General features: G+C 33.4%; 1 protein-coding gene across 3 annotated transcripts in view; it reads right to left on the bottom strand.

Moving 5' to 3' along the window:
- LOC123531184 (disintegrin and metalloproteinase domain-containing protein unc-71-like) overlaps positions 1-21,830 on the bottom strand; it is a 74,385-nt gene that overhangs the window by 15,912 nt on the left and 36,643 nt on the right. For 2 of the 3 annotated variants that reach the window (XM_053517896.1, XM_053517897.1), the window contains exons 6-17: positions 12,333-12,399; positions 10,958-11,098; positions 10,527-10,598; positions 10,020-10,091; positions 9,615-9,781; positions 9,063-9,144; positions 8,131-8,218; positions 7,039-7,065; positions 4,281-4,332; positions 3,487-3,592; positions 3,074-3,145; positions 2,620-2,715 (exon numbers count right to left, since the gene is read on the bottom strand). In XM_053517896.1, coding sequence (XP_053373871.1) covers positions 2,620-2,715; positions 3,074-3,145; positions 3,487-3,592; positions 4,281-4,332; positions 7,039-7,065; positions 8,131-8,218; positions 9,063-9,144; positions 9,615-9,781; positions 10,020-10,091; positions 10,527-10,598; positions 10,958-11,098; positions 12,333-12,399 — 1,042 coding nt within the window. The remainder of the gene's footprint in view (positions 1-2,619; positions 2,716-3,073; positions 3,146-3,486; positions 3,593-4,280; positions 4,333-7,038; positions 7,066-8,130; positions 8,219-9,062; positions 9,145-9,614; positions 9,782-10,019; positions 10,092-10,526; positions 10,599-10,957; positions 11,099-12,332; positions 12,400-21,830) is intronic. The other variant, XM_053517898.1, reaches the window with a different exon arrangement.

Here is a 21,830-nt window from a genome sequence, read left to right as displayed (position 1 = left end):
AGTAGTTGCAAAACCATTACATAGGAAAACTTTAGCATAAACGGGAGATAATTTGAAATAAGCCAAACAGAGTTATCATTTTTGTGCACTACATTCCATTTTAAAGTAAAATATCTATAACTCAAGTTTCTGATTTATTTTTCTTGTGCATTGCACTACTTCTCAATAGAATCTATCTACATTTGAAGTTTCACTATAACATCTTCAGTACTTGTAGTTTTATGCTTTGAAAAAGGAAAACTAAAACTGGAAAGGGAGATAATTTGAAAATTATACTACACAGTGTTATGATTGTGCACTGCACTTTCCCTTATTGTCTTTTTGTCTTCATATATGACTTGAATAAATTCTTTTAAGGCCTTATAAAAATTATTTTTTATTACATTATCTTTAGCAGTTTTGATATTACCATCTGAATAAAAGAAAAGGAAGACAGAGTTATGGTTCTTTTTCTCCACACTCTTGCCCATCACTGTCTAGCATTATGTAAAGTTTCATCCCATTCCCTTCAGTGATATTAAAGTTATCATTCAGACAACAGGAGCTGTCCGTAAGACAGCGCACTCCACTATTCGGCGATTTGGCAGTAAAATGAATATATGTCAGAATAAGAGATCTCTACTTTAAAAGGAGGATACACCAAGGGGCATAATTCTGTCAAGAACACAAACTAGAGTTATTGGGATTGTTACCACACATGCAGATGATGATGGTAAAAATATATTTTGAGTTTCAAGTCATTACCTTATATAGTATCAAATTTATGTCCAGAAAACGAAGATTGACAAAAAATTTAAGTATGAAAGGAGCATAATTTGGTCAAAAATACAAATCAGAGTAAAGGGGATTGTTACCACACAAGCAGATGATGATGATAAAGGTACATTTCAAGTTTCAAGTCTTTATCTTATATTGTACTAAAATAACATCAAGAAAGCGAAGATTGCCAAAAAACTTTAAGTATGAAAGGGGCATAAATCTGTAAAAAATACAGTTAGAGTTATGGAGATTGTAACCACACATTATAAAGAAATATTTTTATTTTCAAGTCATTAACTTTTAAAGAACCAAAGATATGTCTATAAACAAAGCTTTAAAAAAAATTTAACATGAAAATAATTCCAAGTATAACAACTTTGTGACCTTGACCCTGGGTATAATGGGCCCAGCCCCTGCACATACTTTATCTGTATGCTGGAAAATGTTTATGTGAACTTCAGTAAGATATAAGCAATAGTAACAAAGATATGACAGAAAAACTAAGGTTGCTGAAAAACTTTAACCAAGAAGGCTCACGCCGACGCCGGGGCGAGTAGAATAGCCCCCCTATTCTCCGAATAGTAGAGCTAAAAAGTGTGCAAGGCTGAGAAACAGACTGTCTATATCTACCTCCTGCTTTCACAGTTGGTGATAATAAAGGGAGATAATTCAACAAGAGCTGTCACAGGAGACAGGGCGCTCGACTATTTCGATGCTGGATAGTGAAACTGGGCACATTTGTTGAAGCTGGAGCTGTCACTGGAGTGTTTTATGGCTCCAACATGGATGAAATATTGGATAATAGCTTCAGTCCGTGTCAAAAGTATTAAGTAATAAGAGAGATAAGGACCAAGTGTATCAAAACATTAAATATTAAGTATAATTCTTAGCAAAAAGGGGGCATAATTCAAGAAATATTGGTGCAACAGTGATGCACCTTGTGTCATGTTAAATCAAATCCATTTTGTAATAACTTGAGATATAGTAAAAATGCATCAAAATTAACCTTTATTTCTAAGTAAAAGGGGCATAATTCATGAAGAATTGGTGCCAGAGTTATTGACTTTGTGTCTTATGATGTGGGTGATAAGGTGGAACAACTATTTTAAGTTTGAATCAAATCCATTCTGTAATAACTGAGTTAGTGCAAAAGTGCATCAAAACTTTAACCTGAAATTATAAGTTAAAAGGGGGATAATTCATGAAATAATGGTGCAAGAGTCATGGCCATTGTGTAATATGATGTGAGTGATGATGTTGAACAACTATTTTAAGTTTGAATCAAATCCATTTAGTAATAACTGAGATAGAGTGAAAGTGCACCAAAACTTTAACCTGAAATTCTAAGTAAAAAGGGGGAATAATTCATGAAATACTGCTGGTGCAAGAGTTATGGCCCTTGTGTCATATGATGTGAGTGATGATGTTGAACAACTTTTTTAAGTTTGAATCAAATCCACTTAGTTATAATTGAGATTTAGTGAAAGTGCACCAAAACTTTAACCTTAAATTCTAAGTAAAATGGGGAGATAATTAATAAAATATTGATGCCAGAGTTATGACCCTTTTGCCATATGATGTGGGTGATGATGAGGAACAATTATTTTAAGTTTGAAGTAAATCCATCAAGTAATAACAAAGATAAAGAGAAAGTACATCAAAACTTTAACCAAAGTGCGGACGCGGAAGGACGCCGATGGTCGAGTAGGATAGCTCTCCAGACTTCGTATAATCGAGCTATAAAGTAAACGGACAAGTTATGGTTCTTGTACACAACATTTTTAACGGATACAAATTTCTATTTATAGTCAGGTAGTTATAACAGTATAATCATCAGTTATGAATAAACAGAGAACTTACAGTGCAATTATGACAGCATGATCCGGTCCTGCACTGTGCCCAGTGACGCAGCAGGCAAGTGTAGGGGTCACAACAAGGATCAGTTCTCGCACACTCCTACAAAAAGAAAAACACTCAGATATGATATAAACCAGTATATATTTGTTTATACAAAATAGATAAATATCTAACATATTTTTAATATTTTCATCTTATAGGACTTAAACTTTATACTGATCACATAATGAAACACTGACCTAACTGTTTAAACAGTTAACAACAGTTGATTTTAACAGCAACTTCCAAGGTAGCTGCTATGGCAGGTTCAGCTGTACACTAGGCACCACAAAACTTCTTTAATACAATTCCATTGGTTTTCCATCAATGAAATATTCAAGTATATCAAGATTTGAACTAAAAAGTGATACAGGATTATTTAAAAAAAAAATTGGGGTGAGAATCAGAATTATTTTACCTCGGGAGATCCGCAATCACATTCTTCCCCTCTTTCCACATGCTTGTTGCCACATAACTGAGGAAATGTTGGCTGAAATATTTAATGAAAACAATTTATATACCTCACTGTCAATGCTTTTTATGTTTAATCTTAAAATTCCCTAGAACAGGCCTTTTTTCTCAGTATTTATTTCCCCATAGAGAAAAAACACTGACAAAGAACTCATTAAATTATCCAAGTGCATCCAACTGCTAAACTATACATTGACGAAGCTGTTGTAATAAAATGAATTATGCATGATATTTTTGGGTGCACCACACCTTGAAAACAGGATATTATTTCCCCCAAAAGTATCCTAATGAATGAAAACATGGTATCATTTAAATCAATAAACTAAAAGACATTAACTTCTTTTTTTGACAAGCAATTACCTGTGGGTTTTTATTGAGACAGTCAGCAATACCCATATTTAGGGAGATGTCCCAGTCCTTCACATTACATGAGGAAAACATGCGAGAATGTTTCTCTGGGGTAGCTCTGAAAGTGAAAAGAAGTAAAATGTATTGTCACATATTCAACATATTGCACTTATAAAATCTTTTTCCTATTTCATATGGTTAAAATATTAGGCAATTCGCAAAGGGGACTATAGAGTAGACTATGAGTTCAATGTACAAAACAGACTCCAGTGTTCAAGGTATAAAAAGACCTTAGAGTTCAATGTACAAAACAGACTAGGGAATTCAATGAACAAAACAGAATACAGAGCTCAATGTACAGAACAGACTTTAGAGTTCAATGTACAAAACAGATTATAGAGTTCAATGTACAAAACAGACTTGAGTGTTCAAGGTATAAAAAGGCTGTAGAGTTCAATGTACAAAGCAGACTTTAGAGTTCAATGAACAAAACAGACTATAGAGTTCAATGAACAAAACAGAATACAGAGCTCAATGTACAGAACAGACTTTAGAGTTCAATGTACAAAACAGACTAGGGAATTCAATGAACAAAACAGAATACAGAGCTCAATGTACAGAACAGACTTTAGAGTTCAATGTACAAAACAGATTATAGAGTTCAATGTACAAAACAGACTTGAGTGTTCAAGGTATAAAAAGGCTGTAGAGTTCAATGTACAAAGCAGACTTTAGAGTTCAATGTACAAAACAGACTATAGAGTTGAAGACCTAAATAGTTTAATTACATTAAACATATTACTTACAGGACTTCTGTAGACATAATACATCCAAAATCATCCTCACAGTGACAGCCACCTGTAAAATATACAATACAAATTGTAACATTGCAAAATCAACACACAGAACAGGTGAAACAGAACCATAAACATTCAGTTTTAAGTTAAGCTTCAGTTTTGCTTTTTAACATTTGTGGATCTTTCAAAGTCTGTGACAATTATTAAAACTGATATTTATGTAGAAAGAAGCAGCGGACTACAACATTAATACAAAGGCTAACAAAATGTAATATCAACAGATGCCTGCATTAATACCAGATTTACCTGCAAAGAGTTTGAAATGATCTGAGATCTTATAAATGATTAAAGAAGAACTTTTTTTCTTGCACACCAGATGGGGATTTCTGGTATTTTTACCGGTGCTGGAAAAATCCATCTTACACCCCGGGGTGTAAGATGACTCTCGTGCTTTACATGACGTATTACGAACTACATATATGTAGAAGATTTATGTAGTTATTTATATTTTATTTCGAAAAACGAAATAAAAATCCAATACCTTGACAGTTCCTCTTTGTTCCCAATAGTATATTTCTTGATTCAAAACACGTTATTTTATAAAATATTCATAACGTTATGATTGAACTGATGAAACAAAACCGGAACTAAACATTGTTATTTGTCTTTGAAACGTCATGACGTCTTTCCTGTTTACGGATGTTGATTTCCCGGGCTTTGTTTAAATACGCTTCTATAAGAAATTGTTCTAAAAAGAAAGCCGTTCGACTGATTTTATTTTTATTATTATATCTTGACATCGGTATGCAAGAAAAAGATTCTGTCACTGGTTATAGGTGCAGATGGGAATATCCAGCTGTCGGGTAACTGTTTCGGCGGTAACTCAGTAGGAACCTCGTTAACTTCCAAACAGTTACCCTCGAGGCCGGAAATTCCCATTTGCACCTACAACCAGTGAAAGAATCTTATATTCCATCTCCTGCTGATCAGTCCATAAAACAATAGATATTTGATAATTTTAAGAAATTTTTACACCCAAGTAAAAGCATAACAGAAGAAATATCTATCCATTTACATCATGAAATATACAGAAATATTCACTATTATACTTAGTTCTCTGTTTACATAGCTTTCAAAATAAAGAAAAGACATAGCAAGCTGTGGTAATGGACTTGTACTGACAATTGACAAATTAAGTATTTTGTGTATGTGAATTTGGCATTCTAAGTTTGTTCTTTTTCAAACGGAAAGTCATGTAGCATGACATGTTCTGCAACATTTATGTTTAAACAATACCAAATTGCATAATAGGAGTATGTAATTGAAAGAAAACTGCCGAGTGTCATTATGTGTCGTTCCACTACTTTTATCAAGATGAATGGCTATGGTCGTTGAATGCTGAATTAAGCAAAGTCTTATGTGAGGACATTTAAAATGTAAAACAAACTAGACATTAATTTTCACTCAAGTTACACGAAATAATGACGCCCTTTTCATAAATTCATCCATCATTACCCCTTTGATATAAGCTGCAGTAACACAATCAATAATACGTGGTCAAAGAAAAGCTAGCATAAAGTAAGCTCTTTCAAGCTGAAGAATTATTTAAAATTAAGTCAACATTTTTGATATTGTTCTTAATCTTAAATATTTTCTAAATGAGTAGGGCTGGCTTAAAAATGCCCCAACAAAACACATAAAAACATAACCAGTGTTCATGATTCTCAGAAACAACTTTTCACATTTCAAGCAAGTAAGACAAGAAGCTGTGTTCAATAAATGCTTGATGCCCCCTTTGGCATCCTTGTCAATACAAAGCAACCCAAGTCCAAAACGAGGCCAAGTTCAAGGTCAAACTAAGGTCAGGTGATGTCTGAAGATGAGGAATGGTCACAGGTTACACCTGCATTAGTATCAAGTCATTCTAGTAAGGGGTATTGATACTAAACGAAACAGTCCCATTTGGTTAACCAAGAGAAGGCCCATACAAAGCAACCGAAGTCCAAAACGAGGTCAAGGTCAAGGTCAAACTGAGGTCATTTGATGTTTGAAGATGAGGAATGGTCACAGGTTACATCTGCATTAGTATCAAGTCATTCTAGTAAGGGGTATTGATGCTAGACTAAACGGTCCCATTTGGTTAACCTCATATGGACGTATGAACGGAAGGACGGACAGGACAATCACTATATGTCTCCCGCATCAGTAGATGCCAGGGGCATAAAAAGCAGTTTAAATTTTAATCTCTGCATTGTATGATACTTAAACCAACACCTTTTCTGTTAAGCACTGTATTGCACCATAAGTCAAACAACAGCATTTTTGTTGATACACCTTGGGTGTTGTTTTTCAAGAAGTGACAATTTCTATTCAATTTCACACTTAACAAAGCTGTTCATACATGTACTTAGTGAATGTAAGCCAGCATGTTTATTATTAAGCTTAATATTAAAATCCTGCTTACAATATATCTAGGAGTTATAATTGTGTGTTGGAATAAAAGTTGTGTTGGTGTTTTTCACCTTGAGCGATTTAAGCCTGTAACATATTGCAGGATAGATTAAAGATCAGGAAACGAGAGATTATATTTCAGGAAACAACATTATACATCACAGTATGTGGTGACATCCCTTTTCAAACACCAAACACTAACACCACCACACCTCTTACACTGCAACAAGTAAATATCTTATTTCTAAAGTTCTCAGTGCAAAATCTTTATACAACATAAAAAAAACACAACAAAGCCAACACAATATCTCAATACCTTCGTGATATAAATATCTCCAGTCCTCTGTTAGCATTTAAAGATATACATCATTTAAGTTGGTCAAGATTTTCTAATTCTATTTAAAATTGATATAATGCCTGCGATGTTAAAACTAAGAAATATCTTAGTTTATTAAATAACATATTGTTATAAATCAAATGATTTCATTTTAGCCTTTTTAATTATCTAAATGGCTGTATTGGTACAAGGCCAATACGACTGGACAAAATTTTTAATATAAATGCTAATACGACTGCCATAGGACAAATATAAAGGCTTCTATGAAATCACTTGATTATATGATAATTTTGTTATAAATATATTGCCCCTGCTAAATTTAACCAATCAAAATGCTTGAACCAAGCATTGCCCCAATTCTCCCATATTGGCCCTGAAAATTTCATATTGATCCCGATTTTCTCATCTGTTTAACTGAGTTTGGTATCAGCTCAATCCGTTTTGTTATCTAATTGCTAAATTAAGTAAGAAACAACATTTACTACATGTTTTCAGTTAACTATTGAAGTCTTACAGAAAATAATGTCCGTAAATATCACATTAAAAAATATAAAACATATTTTACACCAACAGGAAAATATAAAATGAATTTTCAAAGCCATTGAGAGGAAATGAGATAAATAGATAATACTTCTTTTACATGTAAGATTAAAATATCTTTCACTGTGTGAACACTGCTCTTGTATTTTTTTGTGTATCCACTCAAATAAATATTGCATCTGGTGTTCACATTGATGAAAGTGATTTTGATATTACACTGACCCAGATATCTTAATGTCCGCTGAAATATATGATAACAGTAGCAACAGACATTACCCACAGACAAAGATGCAGTCAGTTATTATTAACATTTTCTGGCAATTTTTGTTTTTTTCAATAACTGAACATATCATTATGTTAGATTTTAGTATAACAAATCGTGACAGCATTCTTTGTTAATATTCTATACTAAATTAATTAAACCACTAAAAGCAGTTTCTAGTCTAAACTATAAAATAAGCATGTCAAATTCCCCATTATCAAATACATTAATCTGACTACTAATTTTTCAAAATACGATAACGCCCGTACCATCTTCGTCGTGTTTAATGCCAAGATTATGTCCAATCATGTGAGACAGTATGGTTACTCCTTTCTGTGGCTCCAAATAACTTGGGTTCTGTAAATATATGCAAGAAAACAATAGATATATGGTTTGAGGTTACATTAAACCTTGAAACGATTCCATGCTGTTAGCAGAATTCATGATGACAGTTCCAGTATATTCCTAAACTGAAATTGTTGTGAAATCAACGCTACTTGAATAGTCGTGAAATTGTCACAAGTTCGATATAATATTTTAACAATCACTGTCCATATGGGAACGTTAATAGTCTAGAAAATGGCAAAATCATAAAAAAAAAACATGAAATATTGCTGTCGCGAGCATTTCTAGGTTTACCACAAAAGTCTTTAATTGTGTTTGCTGTTTTTCATTAAAAAAAAACTTTACGAACAAATATGTGAGAAACTAAAGGATAAAGTTTAAAGGTCCATTACTAAGGGAATAATAAGTGAAAGTGAGTTGGCAATTTTTTTCATAGCCAGTGCATAGACTTCTGCAAGACACTAAATAATGAAGATTGGCAGGTCAAAATTTACAGAAGGTCTTTGGAACTCAAAGAAATGTATGCGTATTATGTTGAAATTTCAATGAATCGACAGAATGGCCCCCCCAGGTCTTTTTAACTTTCTTCATACTTCATAGAAAAATAATTGTACATATACTGCGATTTATTTCGAATTTCTACATACCAACTTTCATTTTCCAATAAAATGAAATAGTTTCTGTGCTTTTTAAAAGAAATTAAAATGTTCACTTTCCTTAGTATTGGACCTTTAAGCAGACTTGTCACATCCATTTGTTTTCTTGGAATCCAATTTCTGCTGGATAACTTAAATTTATTTCTCACGTGTCTGACCATCTAGTTACCACACACAAAAGAAAAGTAGATAAAACTTACAGAATTAATACCGCCAGCACGTCCAGTACATACAGAATCTGGTATTGCCATTCCAATGGTATTGTCCTCAAATTTTCGGCGACTGAAAATATTTCAAACAGATTCAAAATATACTTTGCTTTAAATAGGAAACAATATTCAACATGTACATAAGAAGTATAATAGTTTACAGCATTGTATGCCAAACTTTAACTCACATGACACCAAAGCAAAGAGCAAAACCCAGGTGAAAACTTTAATCAAGGTGTGATGGTGAAGACAATGGCAGAGCCCAGGTGCGAAGAACATCTCATGGATCCTTGGTCTTTTTCTGCCATTTTATTTTTACAAAACACAGAATGCAGGGAGAAAATAATGTATAAATTTTTGACAGATTACGTGTCCAATGTCGGGGTGCGTCTTATAAACAAGTGTGCCTTATACACGAGAATGGAGGGTAGTCTAGCTAAAACTAGCAATGGACAGAGAAATCTACATTCAGGACAGAAAAACGTGGGTCAACATTCAAGCCTTAGTACTGAATAGAATGTAATTCCTGTGGTGGAAACTTACGTAAGTAAATGAGCAGCATGATGATCCACCCCTCGTAGATGTTGTTGTTGGTATCTCATGAAGTTCTCTAGCGTTTCCCTGAGCTTCTGTGAGACACTGATTCTGTTACCACGGTTCCACAGTTCTACATAGGTCAATGCCACACGTATATTTAACTCTTTGTAATACTGTAAAAAATATAATACTGCAATACTTAAAGACTTTTGAAATATATCAAAATGTTTTTTTAATGAATCACAAGCATATTAATCTTAACATTGTAATGAAAAATTCTTTTACTAATCAATTTACCAATTATGAAATACAATGTGAAAACACTTTGTTTTGTCCAAGTAAATCAGAAGGCTGCAAATCCTCCAAGTACTAGGTAACATTTTGAAATCTCAGGAAAGGTATGAGACATACCATGTCAACAATATTTGTCGTCTGTATGGCAAACTCCATCACTTGCTTCACTGTTAGGTTCAATGACCAATACTGAAATAAACACATTCATATCCTAATTTAAAAAAAAAAGATAACAAGGAGCTGCGTTCAATAAACGCTTGATGCCCCCAGTGGCATCCTTGTCGATACAAAGCAACCTAATTCTAAAACGAGACCAAGTTCAAGATCAAATTGAGGTCAGGTGATATCTGAAGGTTACATCTGCATTAGTATCAAGTCATTCTAGTAAGGGGTATTGATGCTAGACGGAACAGTCCCATTTGGTTAACCTCGTATGGACGGACGGACAAACGGACAGGACAATCACTATATGCCTCCCACATCAGTAGATGCTGGGGGCATAAAAATAAATTCATATATTAATGACATTAACAGTAATGAAAGTATCTTTTCGCATAATTATATGTAAAGTTGGCTTATACTTCTGACATTATTTTGCAAATTCATTTAAAGTTCAGTACTTACCATAGTGTTATCCAAAACCAAGGCAAGTTTTATATACTTGGTGGTCACTTTGGCTGCATCTTTGTTTAATGTCTGTCAAAAATATAAAGAAAAACTTTTGAAAAAAATCAGTTTGGATGAACTTAGAGGAAGGGAGTTAAATCTGTTTAAATAAAACTTGATGTGGTAATAATTACTTCCCTTATATATATTCTTATGGAAACTGGTATCAATACTGTTACTTTCCTCTACCATGACTTAAGATGTAATGTTCTTCTCAAAATTTGCTGAAAACTTTGCTGCTGCTGTTTTATAAACATGCAAAACAAGTCAATTTGTGATTATTTCTGATAATCAAATGCTAAATCCTAAAAAATCACACTTCACACCCTGTCAGGATGTCTTAATAATTTGAAAAGTTTCTAACAGAGAGTATAAAGAGGAAATAATACCCGTTGTGCATTGAGGAACTTCAATTTTCTGAGGAATTCGCCTTTGTGTAACTCATGAAACGGAAGCCATTTTCCATGATCATTACCGCATCTCTCTGTATCTGAACTAGTCGCCTTGTATACAATATGTGGACGGTCACCCTGCCATAGATAATAACATAAATAATCATCTAATTATTTGTTTTTGTTAATCCCTTAACATGCTGGACATGACTGATTCTACCTTTGCGACGGATGTGCAGGCTGATCATGATCTACACTGTTTGTCATTCAGTCAGTATCTTTTTGATAGGCACCCCTTTTAACAGATAATGGTACTGTCCAAATTGAAAGATGGACAAGTTCATTACAGAAATTTAGCAGGGTAAGGGTTAAGGAGTCCCAGACTGTCTTATTTCTGCAATAGTGACTTGCATTAAGTGTATAAATGTCAAAAAGATGTCCACTTCAATCAGCATTTTTTTCTTAATGGAATTTCTTTTTTTTTTTATTTATATATCATTTCGTAGCTGGAGGAATGTTTTTTATGGTGACTAAGTAATGGAAACATACAATTCTTTGTCTTAAAAACAAATTAAGAACAAGTCAATTATTCCCCCCAATTTTCTTTATATTATTGTTTTAGAACACCATTTTCTTTGATTATAAGCTTGAGGGTAACTATTTTCTCTGTTTTATCACACGTGCGTAATGTAGGAAACAATTCCAATATTCTATAGAAATACTTCACTTTTAAGTACTTTGCACTGGAATACAGTCCCCAGGAGTGTTTTCATTTTTTTGTTCTATTTAATCAAGTCTCTTGCATGAATTCCAATCACACCTTAACTTCTTATCACATCTTAGTATGAAGTGTGTGTTCAGACCATATGTTTAATTCCTCAAGAGTTATTTAAATTTGGAAATAAGGGCCAAGAAAGACTGGTCAGAATATGTAAGAGTAATGATTGAAAAAAGTTAAAAAAGATTGTCTAGCTGGTAGCTAGACTACTTAATATGATGAAATGTTATTCCCTTTGTTGCACAAAAATGAAAAATATACAGAAGGTTTCAGTATCAACAAAAATTTGAATAAAATTCCCTCCCTTTAATTGATTTAATAAATTTTCATATATCAATGCCTTATATTAAACATAAAATTGCTCTTTTCATTTTAATATGAAGTGTTACCTTTTTATGTTGTTATTATACCTATATCTGTACTTCCATAAGAATTTTCAATTTCTGTCTTCCACAATCATATGTAGTTTGGCACAAGTTAAATTCATATTCATATTCATATTTCATAATTTCACAAATAAATTATTAGATATAAACCACTGTACTATATTACAATATTATGAAAATAAAAGCAAGATACAAATGTATAACATACCCCAGTTTGATCCCCTTGATCCAGCGGCTGTATGATGTACGTCTCATTGTTTAACTGGATCAACCCCCTGAAAATATACAATAAAACAAAGAGTTGCAAGGAGGACAGCAATGCTCAACTATTTAACAGCCTTGTCACTACAGACTGTTAAATTAATTATTAGGGGCATAGTTTTGCAAATGCAAAACAGAGTTAAGGAACTTGTACAATGCATGCCAGATCATCAAAATGAACAGGTGTGAAGTTTCAATCAACTGCCAGTAGAAGGTACATGTACTTGGATACCAGCTTTACTATACATAACAAAAACTACCAAAAATTGCTTAGTCGAAAAAAGGGCATAAAACTGTAAAAATGCTAAGTGGAGATAATTATGTTACATGACTATCTATGCATTGCATGTTAATTCATCATAATGAAGAAGGGTGTTAAGTTTTATTCCATTCTGAAAAGTGGTTACTGAGATACTAACTTGCATACAAAAACTTAATCAAATCGTGATGCGGACACTAACCCTTGGATCTACTTTTGGAATAGTTGAGCTAATAATCATAAAATTATTCCTTTAATTACTTACTTAATGAAGTTATGATTAAACAGCCATTCATGTTATTTGTTCATGTTCTGACGAGATGAAATGTTTATGTAGGCAATATTATTGTTTAAAAGATCTAACTCACAAGAAGCTTGTATGTTTAAAAGATCTGAATCCCCAGGAGCTTGTATAATGAATTACAGCAAAGGTAAACACCATGGCAAGCTAATTTCCCAGGAGGATCTGACATATTTGTATTCTCTAAGAAATACTTTCATGCATGTAACAAAACAGACCAGATCATATGCATTCTTTGACGACCATTTCAAACTAAATAATCAAATAGTCGAACTTTGTTCGCTCAAACTCGGATATTTCGAACACCTTCCTTTGAACTCGTCCTTAGGTCCTGGCAACGGCTCGAACTGCCAATTACTCAAACAAATTTTCCAGTCCTGTCTAGTTCGAGCGAACAAAGTTCGACTGTACATTCTTTACTTAACATGGCTGTGAATTCTATTAAAACTATTCATGAGTCTTTAACCCTTATCATGCTGGACACGATTGATTCTGGCTTTGCGACAAGTGTAGATCGTGCAGTCTGATCATGACTTGCACTGTTCGCCATTCAGTCAGTACATTTTTGGTATGCATCCCTTTTAACAGTTAATGGTTACACTATCCAAATTGAAAGATGAACACATTCAATTTAGAAATTTAGCAGGGAAAGGGTTAATGTGATAGAAATTGGCTGTACATCTGAAGCAGAACAGCCTTTTCCAAAGTAAATACTGCCTAATGTAGAAGTAGACTTATACCAGTGCATTCTGGAAACATTTTACTTATTTCAACTTTTGAATACCACATCAGGCAGGAAAGTCCTACTTAAGTGCACACTGGCAAACATTTTACTTATTTCAACATGACTGTAATGTATTTCAGTACTATGAATACATCACAAAAAATTTCTACATTTAAACACAATTAATATGGGCCTTGCTGCTTCACCATGACTATGTGCTATCATTCAAATTCATTCTTCCTGAATCTTTACCTGCTTAGAATGTTCCATTTTGAAACCTTTCACAACTATCATACCTTTTCATTGTAAATGAGACTTACACAACTACTTGCTGAACATCATACTGTTTCACTGTAACCAAAAAAAAATTCATAGTGACCAAAACTAACACCTTTAACCTCTCATGACTACTTGCCGAATATCATACTATTTGATTGGTACCCCATCCACACAGACATGACTCTACAAGTGAAGGTGCTTTCATATAACCTTTAGCCTGCTGGCGGCTGGTGATTCCACCTTAAATGCGACCAGTGCAGACCAAGATCAGCCTGCACGGACATGGTCTGCACTGTTCAGTCAAAAAATTTTCAGTGAACACCCCTTTGAATAATAAATGGTACTGCCCATATTGAATGATAGACCAGTCCATTTTAAAAATTTAGCATTGTAAAGGTTAAGAGAAGATTGCATGGCACTGCATCATCAGCCTGCGCTCTTTGATAGCAGAGGATGGTACTGAGTGAGTCACATCGCAGAATCAATAACTCTCTTCATACAAAATATTCTGGGGGAATAAAAAAGTCTACAAAAAACATTACTACTGAATTTCTCAAATAATACAAGCAGTGAGTTAAAGGTTTTTAAATTAATTTCGAACATTATATCAGATACAATAGGCACAATTTGATGAATTACTGCATCTAATGTTTTTACAATGCAAAATGAAGCCTGATAGATCCGAGTCCATTAAGCTATGATATTTTTTTTTGAGTTCTTGTGATAAAGAAAAATCTCATTAAATTGCAATCTCCTATAAGTTGTTTGGATAATCAAGGTTTTTTATAGAGCGAAAACAATTATGATCAATATTACAAAAATTCATCAACTATTTTTCAATGTCTTGAATGGAAGAGTGACAAAAACCAATAGGAGAAACTATAGAAATGTTTTTGTTACAGATCATTAAGAGATGAAAATGTCTGTCCATTAATTAATTGAACTGTCTATTAAAATCTTGATATGGAATAAATAAAAGAAAAGATAGCCTAAGTGTCTGAGGATTAAATACAAAACTTCAGCTGTTTATAAGGGCTAGAAGCTTACAAAAGCATCTGGCATCCAGCAATTTTTCTCTCTAAAAATCTGCACTAAGTCTTACTTATAAACCTAAATGTTTTTTTTAAAATATTATATTCTTAGATCCAGAAAACATGTCTGTATATATACATTAAGCTTCCTTTTTTAATATAAACATAAATTATATAAAGTATGAAAGTGCCACCACTTCTTCAATACATATGCACAACTCTAGGGCTGGGGTTATAACATCTAGACCCCAAAGAACAGGTTTTAAAGCCTGTTCTTCTAGTATGAATTCTATCATTTAAGGTCGTTAAAATTTTTCTTCTTCAATGTAAAATTTGATTAAACCATGATTTTCGAAAACATACAGATATGCTAAGAACATTATTTGGCCAATAAAAAGATCAGGTCAAGTGTTTAACTTTTTGCTAGACTGATTTGAAAAACATGATTGTACTTCACTGAAATTTTCTGGTAGGACAAATCAAAATCAAGATCCCCTCCTCTGAAAAAACAAGAGGGCCATGATGGTAGCATATTTTCTTGTAACAGTCCCTTTTGACCTATGGGTCACATACTAGTCATAGCCAATCTCCATACTAAGTTTGAGGGTCCTTGGCTCAAATGCTGCATTTTTGTACTAGCATGACTATTCCTTACCCCAGAAGACTTAATTAACATTTAAAACCATCTCATCAGATGCTGCTGAGGTATATTCATTTACATACAATAAAGGGAGGTAATTTGTCATGAATTCAGTCAAAAGTTATCTACCCTGATTGTCCGAGTCCATCTGATGGCATAAATGATATTTCAAGTCAGTATCTTCATTGGTTACTGAGATACACCCATTTTAATTTGAAACAAAGGGAGGTAATTTGACATAAAATCAGTCCATAGTTATCTACCCTGATTGTCTCAGTCCAACTAATGACAATAATGAAATTTCAAATAAGTCCTATAAATACTTTCTGAGATAAATCCATTTTTATTAAAATCAGGGGAGGTAATCATGCATTGGTAAATGCATGTAGAAGATTATAGAGTACAAGCCTTTACAACAATATATTAGAAAAGTAAGAAATAGTAGAAATTTCTTACCATGGAAGACATAAATAATGTTTCAAACCAATCTCATTAGAAGCTGCTACGTATATTCATTGAAATAAAAGATAAAGGGAGGTAATTTGTCATAAATTCAGTCAATACATATCTTCACTGATTGTCCAAGTCCATCTGGTGGCATAAATGAAATTTCAGATCAGTATCTTCATTAGTTACAGAGATATACCCATTTTAATTTGAAATAAAGGGAGGTAATTTGACAAAATCAGTCCATAGTTATCTACCCTGATTGTCTGAGTCCAACTAATGACAATAATAAATTTTCAAATGAGTCCTATAAGTACTTACTTATATAAACTCCAGAACCTATGATTGGATCTGACAGATATGAAGTCTCTATATGACTGCACAAGCCAAAAACAGCCAATTTTGGACCTTTAAGGGGCCATAACTCTGGAACCCACAAAGGGATCTGGCCAGTTTTCGAAAGGAACCGAGATATTATGCCAATACAAGTTGTGTGCAAGTTTAATTAAAGTTGATTGCAAAATGTGGTCTCTATCATGTTCACAAGCAAAAAATAGCAAATTTTGGCCCTTTAAGGGGCCATAACTCTGAAACCCATGATGGGATCCGGCCAGTTTTTCGAAAGGAACTGAGATATTATGCAAATACAACTTGTGTGCAAGTTTTATTAAAGTTGATTGCAAATGTTCACAAGCCAAAAAAGGCAAATTTTGGCCCTTTAAGGTGCCATAACTCTGGAACCCATGATGGAATTTGGCCAGTTTTCAAAAGGAACTGAGATATTATGCCAAAACAAGTTGTGTGCAAGTTTGATTAAAATCAAATACAAAATGTGGTCTCTATCGTGATCACAAGGAAATTGTGGACGGACGGACAGATGGACGAAGGGTGATTACAAAAGCTCACCCTGTCACTATGTGATAGGTGAGCTAAAAACGGGGTGTTACAAAATTACATAATGATTTTGATGTCATTTCTATGTACAGAAAAATTTCAACTATGTTGATTTTAATGAAACTTCTGACAGCTATAAAACTGACATAATGTCTTTCTTTTGGTTAAATAAAATTAATGTATATGTCTGTGTTCATATTTTTGGGACATACGTCTATATATTAAAGGCATCTGCTAATTTCAAGCTAATTTTCTGACCTAATTTCAGAATTCTACCTGGTGTACATAATTTCTTATAAAAGTTTGATGACTTTTTTTCTCAAGATTTAGAACAAAACAGCATGAGGTAACTAAGTTAAAGTTTACGATCTGTCTAGAAATTTAATAATTTCCGGTTCTGATGTATTTTAACAAGTTGTTCGGTATATAACCAGAAGTCTTACACAGAACTATGAGATGGTTTTATCTCTTTTATGATTGATTATCCCAGTTATGGAGGTCACCTGTTTATCTTCACTGAAATATATTACTCAAGTTCTTCTATTCTTGCACTTAACTTTATGCTATATTTTCTCTAAAGATGTGTTGATTTTGATATCATATTTTTAAAGCATTAAAATAACAGTTACTATAGTTATAAACAATTGTGATGAAATGATTGAAATACAGCTGCACCTGCCAATCTCATGTTCCTTGTAAACCAGCGCTCGGGTCCCTACTAAGAAACCATGGTAACTGACAACAACAGTAACTGTTCAGGTCATTTCTGGTAATAGCAACATCTGTGGTATAAACTGTAATCTGTACAAACATGTATTTCTCTTGTTCACTCCTCTGATTTTCTATTCTGTTGGTGCCTTTGGTTTTCTTTTGGTTTTATCTTCTGCTGACGCCTTTTATTTATCTCTTCTGTCGGCACCTTTGGTTTTCTGTTCTATCCATGCCTTTGGTTTTCTCTTCCGTTGATGCCTTTTGGTTTTCTCTTCCATCCATGCGTTTGGTTTCTCTTTCAACAACGCCTTTGGCTTTCTTTTCCATTGATGCTTTTGGTTTTCTCTTCCGTTGATGCCATTGGTTTTCTCTTCCATCGATGCCTTTGATTTTCTTTTCCTTTGATGCCTTTGGTTTTCTCTTCCGTTACAGCCTTTGGTTTTATCTTCCATCAATGCCTTTGGTTTTCTTTTCCGTTGATGCTTTTGGTTTTTTCTTCCGTTGATGCTGTTGGTTTTCTATTCCACTGACGCCTTTGGTTTTCTTTTTAGTTGATGCCTTTTGCTTTCTCTTCCATTGAAGCCTTTGGTATTCTCTTCCATCAACGCTTTTGGTATTCTTTTCCATTGATGCCTTTGGTTTTCTGTTGGTTTTCTACGCTTATCAAATGCTTCAGTTGACTCGTTTCGTTTTCTATGGTTATCAACTGCTTCTATAGACCATTTTTTATATATATGGTTATCAACTGCTTTAGCTGACTCCTTTGCTTTTCTACACATATCAACTGCTTTAGCAGATTGCTTTGGTTTTCTTTAGTTATCTATCAACAGCAGACCCCTTTTGGTTTTTTATGTTATCATATGCTTCAGTTTCCTATGGTAATCACCTGCTATAACAGACCCTTTTTGGTTTTCTAAGGTTATCAAGTGCTTCAGCTGACCTGCCGCTTAAATGTTTATCTTAATACACAGATGTTCTTTTTGTTGTTACCACTCCATCTACCACTCCTTCTAGAATGGCCTTTTGACAACTAACTGCATTTAGGGCAATGATTTGTTATATCAGGTCACACTATAACCACCTGATGCTGGTTATTGAATAGGTATCACTACCTACACAAAATATATTTATATTTTCAGAAGATATTTTTTATATACCCGATATTTCTTAGCATTATCAGTTCAATGTGTGATAACTTTAACTGGGAAGAATCTTTTCCATATCTCAAGCAATTTCAAGATACCGGGAATTGCAGGGGCCATGATATGATGAATTTATTGATGTTTCTTTAATTCCTAGAAAATCCAAACCATATGTTTACTTTGGATGGCAGTAATACTACAGATGTTTCAGGAAATTTTTCAGCCATTCTTTAAACTTTCTGTACACCTGGGTTAAGACTTTTCATGAAAAAAGAGGTATCTACTGAAACAAAAGACCCAACAATGTGAAAAGAACACTTTTTTTTTCATTTGAGTATTTTTTCATAGCAGGAAATGAATGTCTGCAGTTTTGTTGTGCCTAGAAATCACAAATTTTACTAAAATGTACAGGAAAGTTAACATTTCACCTGTTACAATTTCTGCATACTTTCAACAGAAGAAGTAAAATTTACAAATGAATTTAAAGATTAATTTGAAGTACTTGCATCACACAGTCTTTGTATTTAAACTCTTTAACTTAATTTGGGAAATTGAGTCCTGAAGAAAACAGGCAATTATATGACACAGGTTCTTTAATGGAATTATGACTCATATTCAATTAATCTCTTCATTAAGAGGAACTTCTTTGTTGAAATGAACTGATGCAAAATGTATTTCATATTGATTTTTATGAATTACAGACAGATTTTTTAAAGGAAAATTAGCAGAATGGAAAGAATTACTGTCATTATTGATGGAGATAGTGTCAAACTGTCTGACTCTAAAAACTGTATGTAGACAGCACTGAAGAGCACTGAAGAGGTTGAGACATCATTCACACATGCAAGGGTCTATCTTAAATTTCTGGTTGAAAGAGATTCTTGACGTAAAAATCTTAATAATACCCAGGGATAGATCCAGGATTTTGATACAGAAGGGGAACAGAATTTCTATACGTTCTGGCAACATGACCCCCTAGGAAAATCTGTTTAGTCCCGAAATGGTTCAAGCTGCTTGACAAACATTTGGTCTAAATCTTTGACACACTGCCATATTTCAAATTTGTAAATTAAAAAAAAAACATGTTTGATTAAAATGATTGCTTTTAAATTCTAATATTGTTTTGAACCTCTTCTTCAGAAGTTATAAATACTACTTACATAATTTTTTGTGTGCCATTAGTCAGCCAAAAATTTCCATCTTTTTTTAATGATTAAATATCACAAATTTAGACTATAAAAATGTATCCCCTCCAGATTTAAGAGGGGCCAGGGTGCACCTATCTCTGGATCCCCCCTTACCTCAAGCATTTCAATTAAGTGAAGATTTATTTCACATACCCTGATGGATATAGATATCTCATAATTATTCTGCGATAAAGAAAACTGTTCAGTTATTCTCTAGAAAATAAAGTAATAGCAGCTTATGGAGATGAAAACCGCTTACTGAGATATTGTAGGCTTACATTGTACCCTAAGAAAGAACTTGAGAAAATGTCTTCATAAAGAAACATTAAGACATTCATTCATTATATAAAATAGTGTTTAAGAAATACAGAAAGCTCTGATAGGTTAAATAATACACTGCAATTGTAAGTGCCCAAAAAGAATGTACTGGAAGTGAAATTTACAAAAATAGCTATCCTTGATAGTTCTCTCAACTATCCTCAACTGAGTTCCCTCAAATGTCCTAAATAGTTTCCTCAACTGTCCAAAATAGTTCCCACAAGTATTCTCAATAGTAATCCCTCAACTATCCAAAATAGTTCCCTCAACTATCCAAAATAACTCCCTCAACTTCACTCAATAGTTTCCTGCTGAAATATCACTAGTATTACAGTTGCCCTTTCAGGAATATCAATAATATCACAACAGTGCTTCCAGCAATATCAATAAGTTCTTCCAGCAATATCAATAAGTCTTTCCAGCAATATCAATGATATCACAATAGTCCTTTCAGCAATATCAATAAGTCCTTCCAGCAATATCAATAAGTCTTTCCAGCAATATCAATAAGTCTCTCCAGCAATATCAATGATATCACAACAGTCCTTTCAGCAATATCAATAAGTCCTTCCAGCAATATCAATAAGTCTTTCCAGCAATATCAATGATATCACAATAATTATAGTCCTTTCAGCAATATCAATAGTATCACAACAGTCCTTTCAGCAATATCAATAAGTCCTTCCAGCAATATCAATAAGTCTTTCCAGCAATATCAATGATATCACAATAGTCCTTTCAGCAATAACAATAATTCCTTCCAGCAATATCAATAAGTCCTTTCAGCAATATCAATAGCATCACAATAGCCAATCCAGCAATATCAATAGTATTCCAACAGTATTTCCAGCAATATGAATAGTATCACAATACTCTTTCAGCAATATATATAGTTTCACAACAGTTCTTTCAGCAATATCAATAGTATTCCAACAGTGCTTTCAGCAATATCAATAGTATCACAACAGTTCTTTCAGCAATATCAATAGTTTCACAACAGTTCTTTCAGCAATATCAATAGTATCAGTGCTTTCAGCAATACCAATAGTATTCCAACAGTGCTTTCAGCAACATCAATAGTATCACAACAGTTCTTTCAGCAATACCAATAGTATTCCAACAGTGCTTTCAGCAATACCAATAGTATTCCAACAGTGCTTTCAGTAATACTAATAGTATTCCAACAGTGCTTTCAGCAACATCAATAGTATCACAACCGTTCTTTCAGCAAGATCAATAGTATTCCTACAGTGCTTTCAGCAATACCAATAGTTTCACAACAGTGCTTTCAGCAATACCAATAGTATTCCAACAGTGCTTTCAGCAATATCAATAGTATTCCAACAGCGCTTTCAGCAACATCAATAGTATCACAACAGTTCTTTCAGCAATACCAATAGTATTCCAACAGTGCTTTCAGCAATACCAATAGTATTCCAACAGTGCAATACCAATAGTATTCCAACAGTGCTTTCAGCAATACCAATAGTATTTCAACAGTGCTTTCAGCAA

This window comes from Mercenaria mercenaria, chromosome 11 (assembly GCF_021730395.1).
Source record: "Mercenaria mercenaria strain notata chromosome 11, MADL_Memer_1, whole genome shotgun sequence".
Taxonomy (NCBI): domain Eukaryota; kingdom Metazoa; phylum Mollusca; class Bivalvia; order Venerida; family Veneridae; genus Mercenaria; species Mercenaria mercenaria.
Note: the sequence above shows the minus strand (reverse complement) of the source record. Positions and strands in the feature narration are given on the sequence as shown.